Genomic DNA, 14,391 nt, shown 5'->3' with positions numbered 1-14,391 from the left:
ATCTCAAGTGACTACATCGTGAGACAAACGATAATACACTTTATTATAGTCAAATCTAATTCTGAAATTAAATAAGGAACTACTCCTTGATGTGTTACAATGTGAAGATGATTATATTGAAGTCTCCCAAATGATACAGCAGTTCTCTAAATTAACATAGTTTATTAACATTAGTATTTTCTAGTCGTTTATGTATGTGCACATTACACTGTTACTTTGTTTTCAGTTAACTGTAGTTGTTTCTATTATTTTACTTGTACCTTTTATAATTTTGATGTAAATTGTCATTTCTTTTCATTACTTTTTTTCCTTTGTTTTCCTTTTTATTATAAACTCCTTCCCCCCCCCCCCCCCCCCCCCGCCTCGATTAGTTCTGGAACTAGTTGCGGGGCAAGCAATTCGTGTAACTATGAAAGAAAAGAAAAGAAATGAACAGAAATTTAAATTCAAGTTCAAAGTTTTCCCGTCGTTTTATTTCTTGTTTTAGGTACGAAGCCTGGACGACCTGCACAACCATCACGCCGAGTACCTAAGAAAAGCTATTTTCCGTTCATTGTTGAGTCGAAAAGCCGCGCCTGTGATGACCATTATCACTGACTTAGGCACACTCATACTCAAGATGCGCACCCAACTATTGGCATCTCCATGGCAACAAAACACTAGCACGGGCCACGTGACTCACCCCGCGTTTGACGTCATGTGTAACACTCATAAGGCCTTCAAGGAGTATGCAAGCTTCCTATTTACAGGTAAATTTATTCGTGCAAAGTTATTTATCGCTTATCTTATGCAACGCGTGGTCATGAAATAAATGCCAAATGGTGTGATTTAGAAATCGTTTAACGATTACTTTCACTTGGTTTGCAGTGGTAAGCAAGCTTGTTCGCCGAGGATACCAGTCTCACTTAGCTGACTTCCTTCTCAGAATCAATTTCAACAACTTTTACAACGTGGAGTAAGACCCTTGTAACGTGACCTCGCGCATGACCACATCAGACCTCGTCATCACACTGCTGACAAAAGGAACGAGGACTCAGTCTTCTTCTTCGAAGTAGTGTTGATGACTGAAGGTCTTCCGTGTTAAAGCGGGGAAAGAAATCTCAAGATCTGCTTGCTTCACTATGTATTGGTTCACGAGAAATAGACCGAAATGGGATTTTGCTGGTTTTTTTCTGCACATATTCTTCACGTGTTGTTTAGGCTGCTTTACGTATCGCAAAAGCTGATGAGGTCGAAAGATTCTTCTGCCTCCAGGCTAGGATAAAATATTTTTTGAACTGTAAGGTTAGTAGTCCCACATCACAAAGGGAGTAATAAAACTTGCTCTTCAGCAAATGTTTGTTGTATGTTTTGGTAGCCACTGTTTGGGTCGTCTCACAAGGGATGGAAGACTCGTCTGTGTTCTAAGTTCAGATGCGTTTCTCGTGCGTCCCATCATCCTATCTGTACTTGTACTACAAAAAGAGTTTTCAAAAGCAAGGTGCGCTGTAAACAAGGGTACACTGAAAATTGTTGAAGTCGTGCTACTAAGGGGTCCCATAAAAACGACGCATGGCGGAGGCTTACAAAGGACGCGCTCGTTTGCACTAAAACGGAGCCAAACTATCAAGGACTGAAGAGGGGGGACTTGAAAACGAACGCACGCCATAAAAAGGACTGAATCACGAATTTTAAAGGTTTCAATTTTTCAAATGCTGCATTTTCTAGATTTGGTCTGCCAAATACTGAATTTGCCAAACATCGAATTTCCAAGACTTGTCCTTCCAAATGTTGAATTAAAAATCGTTGAAGGCGTACAAGATGCTAAAGAAAACGTAAGTCCACTCCGTCTCTGTTTTTTTTAGCCCGTTTTATAGTATGCATTCGTGTTCAGGTCTTCTTTGTGCAATCTTGTTGCCAAACCTAGTGCGCTTTCTGTACCCATTATAGAACGGCTGCTTTTGTAAAATCTCTCTTCCCCCGCCCCTCCCCCCGGCTTTCCCGTTATGGGGCTGCTTTTGTAAAATCTCTCTTCCCCCGCCCCTCCCCCGGCTTTCCCGTTATGGGTTGTCCTTTTATAGAACCACTTGGCAAATAATTATGTTAAAAACACGTAGAAGTAGAATGTTCTTCACATCAACTAAAGTAATGTTTATTTCCTACAAAATTTAAAAGTGGTGTTTTTCTTTCAAAACTAAACGGTTACATGGATGCACATTCGTGCATGCGCTCCTCTCGTCTAGCGTGTCCTGGCAAGCATTGCGTGATATTGTCACAGTGGTCACTCGCCTGGAATGTCACGCCATTTGGAGACATTTACTTGGTATCAAAAAACAGAGCTTGCGATGACTACGAACTTCATTCACAGCTGACTTTTACGTACTAGGTCTGATTAAATGAAAGTGATATTAAAATACTGTCTCTGTAAAACGACAGAGCAACAGAAAGCCTTGATAAATACTGAACACATTTGTGTTCCACATATGTGCTCTTCTAAAATATAACAATGCTATTGTCACGTTGTTCTTTTGTGTCGTGACACGCCTTACGTGACTCCTTAATCTTTGATAAAATGTCACGCAGGTGCAATTCTGTGCTCTTACCATGAACATTCTTTTCTAGCTAAGCTTCTTTTCTAAATATTTGTAAATCAGATTTTTTAGCGCAAGGAACATTCATACAGCCGGATCTAACGCTTGAAACAAATTTTCTCGTCTTTCATCAAATAGCTCTTGAACACGATAAATACCAATTTTGCTAAGACAAAATACACCTCTATCTTGTTCCCACAATTATGTACAAAGGAGCAGAATTATTGTCCGAAGAAATTACAACCTTTTAGCTCAGTCACGCAACACTCAGTGGAAAGTAGCATTGCGTGACGAATAACTGCTGCAGCGTAAACTAGATCATTCCTGACAGTAACCTAATATGTACAACCGGCTGATAAACAAATTTCACAGCAGCTTCGATGCAGCTTCACAGGTCTATCATAGCCGCATCCTATAGGGAGAAAATAAACCGAGTTACTCTTACCAAATATATTAAAAAAGGACAGCCTTCTTTCAGACGGTTTGTTTTCAACCAAACCTGATAGCCTAGGAGAGCCTGTAAGAATTCGCCCGCAAGAACATTAAAACTTCTTTGACTTTTCCCACCATGCAAGCAGAGCCTTTTCTTATGGTAGATATGCTTTGTACCGAAAAAAAAAAGCGATAAAAGAGGCTCTGCTCGCAGGGTGGACTTTTCCCTGACCCGAAGGTAAATTTCAAAGACCATTTACAACATCAATAAATTGAAAAGTGGTTACTTTGCGCTTGAAACTTGCTTTTGCATCCCTTTGACTAAGAGACTGTCGTTATCAACAACGCTGGTCAACAAAATCTTTAACTGACCCTTAGGAATTTAAAACTGCCTAACTAGGCAAACTATTTTGAAATGATTTCGTAAAGGAAAGCTCGTTCCCAGTGTCCTCACTCTTCGATTATCAATGGGAGGAACAGAGAGGATGCTGGGAACGAGTTAGGTCAAAATGAATCTTACGTCATCACTTGTGTCGTAATCCCGATAAGCTCGCAATCCTTTGGGTCTGGGGTGGTATTTAAATGTCTCAGAACCTTCCAAATCTTCGTCTTCTTGCGACAGCTGCGAGTAGCGATAAGTTGGCCGCCTGAAAAAAAAGAAAAACTCACTATTCTACAATAGCAGCCTAAACGTTGAATAATTCATTGTGTTCTACATTGTGTACAATTCTGAAGTAAGTGTAAATATGGCATTCCAATGGTTTCGTAAAAATTGATCATTGAAATATCAAGTCTGTATACTCGCGGGAACTCCCACATAAAAAGAACGTACAGTGAAACCCCGCTCTACGGACACCCGCTTAATACGGACACCCCCTTACAACGGACAGTTTTCTTTGTCCCGACAACTAAAAAGCTCATATTTTTTCTCTTAAATTAGCCCGCTTAATACGGACACCCGGATAATGCGGACACTTAATCATGTCCCTTTGGTGTCCGTATTAACGGGGTTCCACTGTATCATCGTACGTAGGGGTTAAAAAAACGGATTTGGTACCTCTAGTGACTTTCAGCCTCAAAGGGTCCACAGCGGGAGCTTTCACAATACAATTTAGGGTATTGAGCCGAAAATAAAAATGACAGGAGATATTTCACGATCAACTTCTCGAGTAGAAGGTATTCAAAGCAATCGTCTTTAGTTTATCGCTATTAAAAATTACGAAAGTGTCAGTTTATGTGTTGTTTTAGAATGGGTACCTCTTAGTGGAGAAAAAAATTTCAAGCCACGCCCGTGAAACAGGACTAGGGGTTCTTTTCAAAATTTCCGCCGAGCAATCCTGTTCTTTTCATATGGAAGTCCCCCTACCTCTCCCCTACGCCGGGCTGTAAACTTGCCTAATAAAATATCTAACTGATCAAGTTTCGTATATAAAGTGGTACTAATAAACATGCGATCGTCTTTTGAGTTTTTCTGATTTGCTGTGTATATTTTCGTGAAGCCAACTTACAATTTTCCAAGTTGCCAGTATTTCTTGCCGAAGTACGCACCAGCGGCGACAATAATTAACAGCGCAGGGATAACCAAGAAAACAACAACCTCACTGTGTCCCTTCTAAAAACAGAAACAAATGAAACAAAGTCAGTTGACTGTTGAGCAATATTGACCTATGTGCAAAATTAACTTAAAGCTAAAAATAAAGGTCGACAGACACTTGGGGACGTGTGGCAAGGACATGAAGCAAATTGCAGTCGTTTCGCCTGGACTGTTAGCTCTGTTGTCAATGGAAAAAGACGCGTTTCGTGTAATTTTGTTTCATAATGCCCCAAATATTGTCTTTTTCGCCCGTTTAGTTAAAAGAAAGCATTCAACACATCCTCCTTTGAACTTTAAGTTTGGGCAAACAGGCTTATAGTCCGGGCGAACTGACATCGAGCATCGGCGAAACGACCGTTTACCGATGAAGCGGGGACATGTAGCAGCGACAGTTTACCTCGTGGGACATTCACGTTGTGGCAAAAAAGTTCTTTTGCAAGCATGAAATTCAGCTGGTTTGAATTCGTGCTTTGTGAAGCAGGGACAAAATGACCTCAAATTTATAATGCGGCATGGTGTGCACTGTCCCCGCTACACATAGAAATGAACTAACATGCGCTTTGTGTATTCTAGCTTGTGCTGTCCCTGCGACATGCGTTCTCTCCGTACAAACAAAGGGGCTTGTCCCTGCTTCATATTCCATTCCCTAGAGCATGCAGACCTTAAAGGTCATTAAAGTACAAAAATATCCAAGAGCTGATAATGAACCAACAAACGAACAGATATGGCAAAGATAGGAAAAGACAAGAACTGATTACAATTATTATTATTATTATTATTATTATTATTATTATTATTATTATTATTATTATTTTGGCAGTTTTCAAGATGTACGCTGTGACACCTGTGATATCCCTTATCTCCAAAAAAGGCTTGATTTACAATAAAATCCTACCAAGGTTAAGATGTAACATACGTGACAAGCCTGGAGCAGACGGTTGATACTGAACATCGCATATTCGCTAGTAATTTTTGGGCATCTTCCGATAATCTTCGGTTATAAACATTCCGACGTCCTTGACAAATCTTCGGGAATTTTTGCCAACAACGAACAAAACTAACCAATGCTGTTGGCCCAAACCAATCGAAATTCATTAAAAACTCGCGCTCAATGATACGAAGACTGCAAGGTTTTTAACCTAACTGACTCACCTTGCGTGTGTTAAATTTTGTCTCGTACTGGTAGTCCATTCCATATTCGTACCAGGAAACGTTCTTACAGATCTGGTGCGTGTCTAAAAAGCCCGTCACTACTGGATCACCTCCACAGCAGACATCACCAGGAATACGGCGATATCTAGAACGAATTGTTCATTGATTAACATCTCTCTGGTATTTTAATTGTTCATTGATTAACATCTCTCTGGTATTTTAATTGTTCATAGATTAACATCTCTCTGGTATCTTCCTGGGGAACTTTTACTGAGATTCTCATCATACCCTTGGCCCCATGCCCTCCAACACCGCTCCTCCTAATTGCCACGCGGAAAGTTAAGATAATTTGTTCGAGCTGTCATTGATTTATTTTCCTAATTGATGAATTCCCAATGGAAATTTATCAGCCTGGGAGCAACTCTCTGTAATGCAATGCTATGCTTGCGTGACAGAACTTAGGTTCTCCCTCCTGGATGGTAGGCTAGTAAATAGTTAGCTCCCCCATCAATCCCTAGATGGAAACCTAGTGAACACTTTGCTACTTTCCCCTGAATATTAGGCAAAGGAACACTCAGATGGTCCATCCCTGGTTGCCACCCACCCCCAAGATATTCCAAGGTTTTCTTACAGTTTTCTTGCACACTAATTACACAGTCATTTTAAAGTGTTATTGTATAATCAGTGATGTAGCAAAAGCTATACAAACCCCATCTTGTCTTTCAGTTTCTCTATGTCCCCATGAAGGCAAAGGTCGGGAGGCTTTAGTGCATCCCTTTTACACTCAGAACTGTCTGGTTTTCTATAGTAACCATAGTCACTAGGAAAAAAAAGTGTTCATATCACTCCTCAGTTCATAACTATCCTTATTATATCTCTCAGTTAGTACACGCACTGTGATTGGTCAATTTAGCGGGCTGTATTCTGCTGTACGGCCAGCTAAAACTTATAGCTGTTTTTGTTTCCAAAGTGTTTCGTGATTTACCGCCAAGTGTTCTTAACTTGCTTACTAAGTAAATGTTTAAAACCTTCTTTTACTTCTGAAATTGTGTATTAAAATGTGCTAACGACAAATTGACTCGTTTTCCTTTTGATGTGCTTCAGAAATTTGAAGTCGTTCCGCGTGACTAGAAATCATTCCCGAACCCGTCAGACACACAGTAGAGATATAATAAATATCTTAGTAACCTTGTCTTCACGGTCCGTACTCTAAGTTACGCGCTTCGAGCTTGGGCCATAAATCGATGGGGAAAAGACTTGATCCGTAACTTACAGGACGGCCCTCGAACTCGGTTAGTAAGACGTATTTCGTATGTACAAGAGTATCATCTAACTTGAGGTGTAGACAGACCAGATGTTACACTTGATACTGAGAAACTTATGCCTCTTAATTGACACCTACAGTTCTAACTAAGTGAGTGAGGATAACTCCTCATGAAAAGAAGAAAAACACATGAGCACAATTTAATGGCCTTTATTAAAAACTGGATTATTGTATAATGTAATTCATAAGTTTTCATTGGCTTAGCCATCATGATATATGAGCCATTATACCTTACTCTACAAATATGATAAGCGTTCACATGAGTTTTTGGAGCGTTCTTATTTTGCTTTAGTTTTCTATATTTTAGGGGCATTTTTAATAAAACAATTATTCCTCTCGCACTTGTTGGATATGCGATGATTACAACCAGCTCGGCACAATACGCCTCATTGGCTCTCTATCGTGTCTCATATCCAATGCGCGCTTGTGGAGGACGGCGAAACGTTGTTCGTTATTAATTTCTCTAGTTTTCGTGCTAAAATAATTACTGAAGTACATTATTTCTAGCGCTCTAGAAGTTATAAAATTATTATTGCCTTACCATTCCGTATCCGCCTTTGTGCACTTGCAGCATTCAGAGGTCTCCTCGTGAATATAATCCACTCCGTTAAAACAACTGTTGACAAACAAAAAACGCCATCAGTAACTTCCATCCCTTGTGCAATCATGAAAAAAGTCTCGAGCATTCATTCAGCCCATGAGGAGCAGGGATGGAGCAGTGGTGAGAGCACTGCCTCCCACCAGTCTGGCCTGGGTTCTATTCCGGCCCAATGTCATATGTGGGTTGAGTTTGTTGTTGGTTCTCTCCGCCTTGCTCCGAGGGTTTTTCTCCAGGTTCTCCGGTTTTCCTCCCTCCACAAAAACCAACATTTCCAAATTCCAATTCGACCAGGACAGAGGACACACATGAAAACCAACTAAGCCTGATGTGGCTTCCTCTCTAAATATTGTAAATTTAAAAATTTCTACTTTTTTCATAGCCGCTATTATGGTAAGTTTTTTCTCCTCGTCATAGAACTTGTTTCAAAGCCTAGTTTAACATTACAGACAAAATGATGTCCAAAATATCCAAAAAGGAAGTGACGAACTTCTGATTGCAGTAATTTTTTTTTTGGCAGGGGGGGGGGGGGAAGGGTGCAGCTACTGCTACATGTAAATGTCACATACAGTGCCTCTTTCTTGGGTCTTTGGATGGTAACCTTCTTGCCAAGCAGGCATCCCTGGTTGGATCCCTCTCCATGTGGAACCCAACTCTCATAATCATCTTTTTTACCTAAAACAAAAAAATAAATGACAGCTATTAAGAAAAGTTTCTGTTGTCAAAAACAATCACTCTGGCTGCGAGGAAAAACCAATTTTTTAAGCATAACTATGATGTATAACCCCAAATGTCAGTCTCACCAACTTCACCTCCCCCCCCCCCCCCCCCCCCAAGAAAAAAATCATTACTAGCATGCTTCATAAACTAGTACATACTAAGAACGGTGCCTCACTGGGGTTTTTTAATACCACAACCAAACACCTCACCACAAACACCACCTCCAGGATAATTGTTAGGTGCCTTTTGTATGACGTAGCCTAGATTATCAACTTACATGCTTTTGCTAGGACCTTTTCAAAGTCTACTGTGATAACCTGCCACTCAGGAGATGGCAAAGTGTTGCCCCACAAACTGAACCTCATTGTCTTTGCCCCTGGTTCAGTGACGAGACCAGTAACATGGAACTGATGATCTGTAAATTGGTACTTAAACCAACAGCGACCTTCATTCACAGAATACCTGGAAATCACAAGAACAGAATAACACTGTTGAACATCTGTCGGGCCAAAGACAAAAAAATTTAAAATAGCAAGGGTTCGAAATAATGGGATCTGCATTAAATATGAAATTAATAATTCTTGATAATCAGTGTGCAAGTAAGTAAGAAAATGGAATGAGAATTCATCTCAAATTCAGAATCTGTATCATTTTGAGACACAGGCATACAGGTGTCCTGTAGTACACGGCCCATCTTATCTTAAGAACAAGGTTTTATCCTCGTACCCCCCCCCCCCCCCCCCAAGGAACCTGCAAGGTTTGGGGGTCTCAGGTGTAAACAATAACGACGATTTATTTGTAAATCATAAAAGATAATATTTAAAACGGTTTATAAAATAAATTTGCCAAAAAGATAACAGGGCACCTAAAATAACTCTACAAATGTACGAAGCCAACCTTGTTAGGTCTCCATTAAGAACGGTGCCTACTAAATACAAAGGTTTTTACACCAGATTAGGACCATGAGGAAAAAGCAGATCTTTGCAAGGGCTATTGGAATCCACAAAGAAAAATTGGGGTAGCCATGCACTTTTTCGAGATAATTAGCCTTTAATCTTGATAAAAATGCTGACATCAGCATTTTTCTGAAAAACGGAAAGGATATTTCTTCACAGATTTCCTTAGAATTCGCCTTTACATACAGAAAAGCAAACACATTTATAAAGACCTTATGACTACATGATAAATGGTAACATAAACCATTTTTGGTATGTTTTTAATAACAAAATCGTTGCAACAGCGCTTTTAGTGTCTCGGACAGTCTTCTTCTGGTTCAGCTAAAATACAGTCTAAATAGCTTTTCCTCACAACTAGAAACTAATGAAGTGTTGAATACGCTTGCCACTTTCACTTCATAACATAAAACTGTAGGAGTAACCATGCGTTTTTTAAAGTTATTCATCTTTTTCGAAAACTTTTGCGGTGGCCGTTACATTTTTTCCTGTCACCTCCCCAGTGATTAAAACATTTGCATCTCTTATACATGTTTTGCGCACGCACTACGCCATCTGCAGGTACATGTTTACAGTTGGATTTCACTATAATTTTCGACACATACAGTGTATCAGCTAGTCTTTCAGCAGGAAGACGTTAACAGTTAGTGGTTAGCGGTACGCTGCTATTCTGGTATTCCTGGTTTTAGTACAGGTTCATTAAACTTGATTTGGTCACAGTAGGAAAATTTGGCTTTCATTGTAATCGTGTACTCGGTAGTGTAGTTGATTACGTCAATGTCAATACTAGTGTACGCGTGGCGGTTAAAACATGCCTTGTGTGGTGCACAGAACATGTACGCACTAACAAAAGTAGGCAACGTCCTTAAATAACGCAATTATTAAAAACTTTGGTCGGTAGAAATAATAAGCCTTACAACCTCACAGCCACTAGAGATCAAGCCGTATGTAAATATTGTTTGTTTTGTTTTTTTTCTAGTACAGGCATTACGCGACTTTTTGATAGCTGCTGTGAAACGATACACATTTCTCATTACAACTCACATGAGATAGTTGGTTGCTGGGTTGAACGCTGGAACAGCGACAATTAAACTACCATGATCTCCAATTGCATAGTGATGAGGACCATTCAGAACCTAAGCAGGTAATAAAACAACAGTGATTCACAAGTTACATGTAATTTCTCCTTGTAATATAAGTATATCGCAGACACGTTTTTGAACAATAAGCTTAATAAACCACTTCTGTGTAGTCTTTTGTCTCTGTTCTAAAACAAGTTCTCATCCAAAACTTCTCATGTGAAAATGAATGGGTTGGATTTGCAGGAAAGTTAACAAGCACTGGAACACTTAAACAAAGGGATAGTTTAAAGGAAGAATCATTTTGACACAGAGACAAATGCAACTCTGAAATGGCCTAACTAGCTGATTTATAGGCTTGATTCCTGCTACTCTCTCAAGCCCAGCTCTTGGAGGTCAGGAGAGGGGCACAAGCTCGTTTCCTGGACAGCAGCTAGTGATCAAGGCTAGCTATTTCACTGATCCATACCTTGTTCCAGTTGTAGCCTCCATCACGCGTCATCCACACATCTGCTCGTCTGGTCAAGGCGCTGCCTGGATGGCCGTGAGCAATGATGATGCCAACAGCATTAGGCACACTCAGAGGTCCCATGGCAAAGCTCACCATCCTGCTGTGGCTAAATTGATTGTGGATTTGGAGAGAGCACTTCTCCTCTGCCTGAAAGTCCAAAAATAGAAATAAGATATTAGTTAAATTTGGTTGAAAAGGTCCTGGAGATTCCTGAAATGTCTTCTTGGAGACTTCAGGCAGTCTACAGCCTCCTTGGCCACATAGCAAAACAAGGCCTAAGGAAGGGAACCTCATTCTGTTAACAGAGACATCCGTGAAAAGGTTGAAAAAGAACAGGGAGAATGTACTGTATGGACCTATACCTGGACCTATGTCTAAAGCTGGCTTTATATCATGTTTCCTTGTTCTTCACTTTTTGTTTTCTAGTGGACCTATGAAGGGCTGTGCTCTAGAAATGCACAGGTGCCACAGGTAACTAACTTTTGCCTTTGGGCAGCTTAAGTGCTGGGCTCCCAGGATGTCATGGTTAGGAACCTTCGGGCTCCTCGTAATTTTTATTAGACCACAACCTTGCTAAATACAAAATGTTGGGTCCATCATTATCTGGTACCTTTTCCTATTTTCCTTTTAAATTTGATTTTTTTTCATTTTTCATTTTTTGCCTGCATCTAAACAAAATGCAGGAACAAGTATAAGTTCTATGTAGCCAATCAGAAAGGTTATATTTTGGTTTCTTAGAATTTCTGACCTCTCACACAAAACCTACACTAACACGAATCAGTTCAAACAACCAAAAACCCTTTGCTTGCCGTTTGTCATCTGTTCAAGATTGATGGGATGCCGTTTTTATGCATTCAGAAAAATATTCAACTGTTCGAATGGCTGCTGCTACCCGTTTGAAAAAAATTATTCACCTGCTTGAACGGTTGAGGTTATCCGATTGAAAAAAAAAATGCAGTCAGTCAAACAGCTGCTGCTATATATTCACAAAAATAATCAGCTGTTCAAACAGGAAAAAAGATGTGATCAGCTTCAGCTTTTCATGACGCTGTAAATAACTTTCATAACGCTCAGAACAAAACTTCAACATACGACGGTCACACTTTTGTCACAGAACTTTTCTTTGTTGGCATATCTTTCAAACTGCAAGAGTTTCAGTTGTCCACTAATGCCACCCAAAAGTTTCTTCAATTTCTTCCTTTGTTCTATCACTGATAAACTCATCTAGATTAAAACTTGAACTTGCCTTCAAATTGACACCTTTACACTGCTCATCAGTCAAGTGAATAGTCTTCCACTCACCACCGCGATCATGGCTGATCACTGTAGTAACTGTGTTATCTGAGACAAAGAACGATTTACAATAATTACATGTACAGCAGAACTAAAAATCTGCTTACAAGTGGCAGTAAGCTATATAAACCAAAACAGTTTACAAGTTTAAACTGAGATAATATTAGCTCTACAATGAAAATATGTTATTCCAAAACATTAGTTAAATACAGTCAAACCTCTATTAAGCGGTCCTCTGTTAAGCGGTCACCCTCTATTAGGAATATGTGCTCACCCTTTGGACTTCCCAACTAGCCAATTTTATTGTAATTCACCTCTGTTAAACGGTCACCTTGTTACATTAGGTGATCAACTGGAGGTCAAGTTTATGGTCATGAGGAACTCTCGCTGGTGCTGAACAAAGTCGGTGACTTACTTCACCAAATTAAGCTATGCAACCTCAAATCACAAACTGGTCACCATAACCGATTTATTCACTTCATGTTAAATGAGATGCCAAAACTGTCAACGATCTGCTTCAAGGCAAAGATGCTTGACGCTTCCCTTACAAACAACATTAATATAAAATCTGTTGGCTAGTGCGTGGGCCTCTTAGAACATGCAATTACTTATATTTCACATTACAGTTGTTATGAACAGTGAAATAATGTTGATTGCGTGCTTACATTTGTTCAATTTTTTGTCCCATAATGCGATAAATTTTGATCACCTCTTTTGAACGGTCAGCCTCTATTAAGGTGGCCGAACACAGTTTTCGCGCGCGCTTTTGCTGATGCAATTCAGCGTGTGCACAAGGATTGCAAAAAACAAACATGCCGTCAATAAAGCGATCATTTTATTTACTCAACACCCGCACTATCTGTCCTATTTTTCTCTATAATTGAATGCAGTGTATTGATGGCTTTAGTCTTTTATCACAAAGATATGTTAGAAAAGGTAACGATGCAAAGAACCCAGCAATTCTCAGCTTTTTCTTTGTTACCGAAAGAACCCAGTTAAATGCAGCGCATGCGTAGTAAGGCAAAAAAATGCGATTGAATGAAAAATTGCACTCTCGGAAATACGCCTATTTCTCGAGAACCACTCATTAGAATTTCACGAAATTTGGCACGAAAATACTTTAGGAAACAAGTAACTGGAGTATTGAGAATAATTGAACTTTAACAAAGAAAATTCTAGATATCCTGGTAAACCTTCAACAAGGGATAATTAAAGATCTCTCTGTTAAATTATTAGCAAAATGGTGTTAACTTGTGAGAATCGTTACAAGTTTGTTGCATGCAAATTATAAAGAAAATCTAATGACTAGATTTTCTACAAATAAACAAAACTGATTTCAAAGGCCTTTTTAGTCTTATTCATGTTGCCATGGCAACAGCACCCATGTCAGCTTAACCATCAAAAAACCAAAGTTTGTGTTGTTGACTTGCTCGCTGCCATTTGTGGCGACTGAGAGATCAAGGTTTTTAGAGAAAAAGGTGAATGAAACATAGGTATCAAAAACTGTGTTCAGCCACCTCAAGTGGTCCCCTGGCCATTTCCTTAGGGTGACACCTTAATGGAGGTTTGACTGCATAATTTCTTTCATTGCATCCTTACCACTGTTCATCTGGCTTGTAATATAGGTGCCCCTCATGGACTCCACTTTGTAAAAATCAGTCACTTCTAAGACGTTTGTGTACTGCAAAAAAAATTGCTGCACTGAAATCATACTGTTAATACTAAAAATGCATAGACAGGGATTTCATTAAGGTTTACAACAGGAATGCAATTGGTTGTGACAGGCAGGGAAAACTCTTTGAAACAAAAAATGCACCTCAAGATGGTCAAACCAGCCAGGGAAAATCATTCTCCCAGTCTAGTCAATTTGCTTGCTACCCGGTCTTTAATGGAATTACCATTGTGTAGAGCTTGATTAAACTGAATTCTTGTACATATTATATGTAACATAAAGTTTGTTAAGACTGCCGTAAAATAAGTAAAAGTTCTACATCTTGCAAAGGAAAACCAGGTAAAACCAATTTTCCTGAAAAACCAAAATGATACAAAATAAAATAGTTATCAATAATGTTTCAGAATATAGTATTAACAAAAATTCTGGTGAACATACCAAGTGATGTTGCAGAGATTCGCCAAACACAATCCCATCAGAATCCGAAGTGTAC

The 14,391-nt window shown here is 39.4% G+C and overlaps 2 protein-coding genes across 2 annotated transcripts in view; one reads left to right on the top strand and one right to left on the bottom strand.

Moving 5' to 3' along the window:
• LOC110069744 (gamma-tubulin complex component 6-like) overlaps positions 1–1,335 on the top strand; it is a 37,761-nt gene extending 36,426 nt beyond the window's left edge. Inside the window, exons 31-32 of the mRNA XM_020777287.2 lie at positions 488–749; positions 868–1,335. Coding sequence (XP_020632946.2) covers positions 488–749; positions 868–959 — 354 coding nt within the window. The 3' untranslated portion in view covers positions 960–1,335. The remainder of the gene's footprint in view (positions 1–487; positions 750–867) is intronic.
• A 771-nt stretch (positions 1,336–2,106) lies between these two features.
• LOC110069745 (sortilin-like) overlaps positions 2,107–14,391 on the bottom strand; it is a 27,271-nt gene continuing 14,986 nt past the window's right edge. Inside the window, exons 12-24 of the mRNA XM_089281627.1 lie at positions 14,337–14,391; positions 13,826–13,907; positions 12,176–12,274; positions 10,892–11,076; positions 10,388–10,479; positions 8,668–8,852; positions 8,240–8,345; positions 7,614–7,688; positions 6,458–6,568; positions 5,749–5,893; positions 4,511–4,614; positions 3,523–3,649; positions 2,107–2,982 (exon numbers count right to left, since the gene is read on the bottom strand). The exon at positions 14,337–14,391 is cut by the window's right edge and continues 19 nt beyond it. Coding sequence (XP_089137753.1) covers positions 2,959–2,982; positions 3,523–3,649; positions 4,511–4,614; positions 5,749–5,893; positions 6,458–6,568; positions 7,614–7,688; positions 8,240–8,345; positions 8,668–8,852; positions 10,388–10,479; positions 10,892–11,076; positions 12,176–12,274; positions 13,826–13,907; positions 14,337–14,391 — 1,390 coding nt within the window. The 3' untranslated portion in view covers positions 2,107–2,958. The remainder of the gene's footprint in view (positions 2,983–3,522; positions 3,650–4,510; positions 4,615–5,748; positions 5,894–6,457; positions 6,569–7,613; positions 7,689–8,239; positions 8,346–8,667; positions 8,853–10,387; positions 10,480–10,891; positions 11,077–12,175; positions 12,275–13,825; positions 13,908–14,336) is intronic.

The sequence above is a fragment of the Orbicella faveolata genome, unplaced genomic scaffold (genome assembly GCF_042242905.1).
Source record: "Orbicella faveolata isolate gen_17 unplaced genomic scaffold, um_ofav_v1 contig_48, whole genome shotgun sequence".
Taxonomy (NCBI): domain Eukaryota; kingdom Metazoa; phylum Cnidaria; class Anthozoa; order Scleractinia; family Merulinidae; genus Orbicella; species Orbicella faveolata.
Note: the sequence above shows the minus strand (reverse complement) of the source record. Positions and strands in the feature narration are given on the sequence as shown.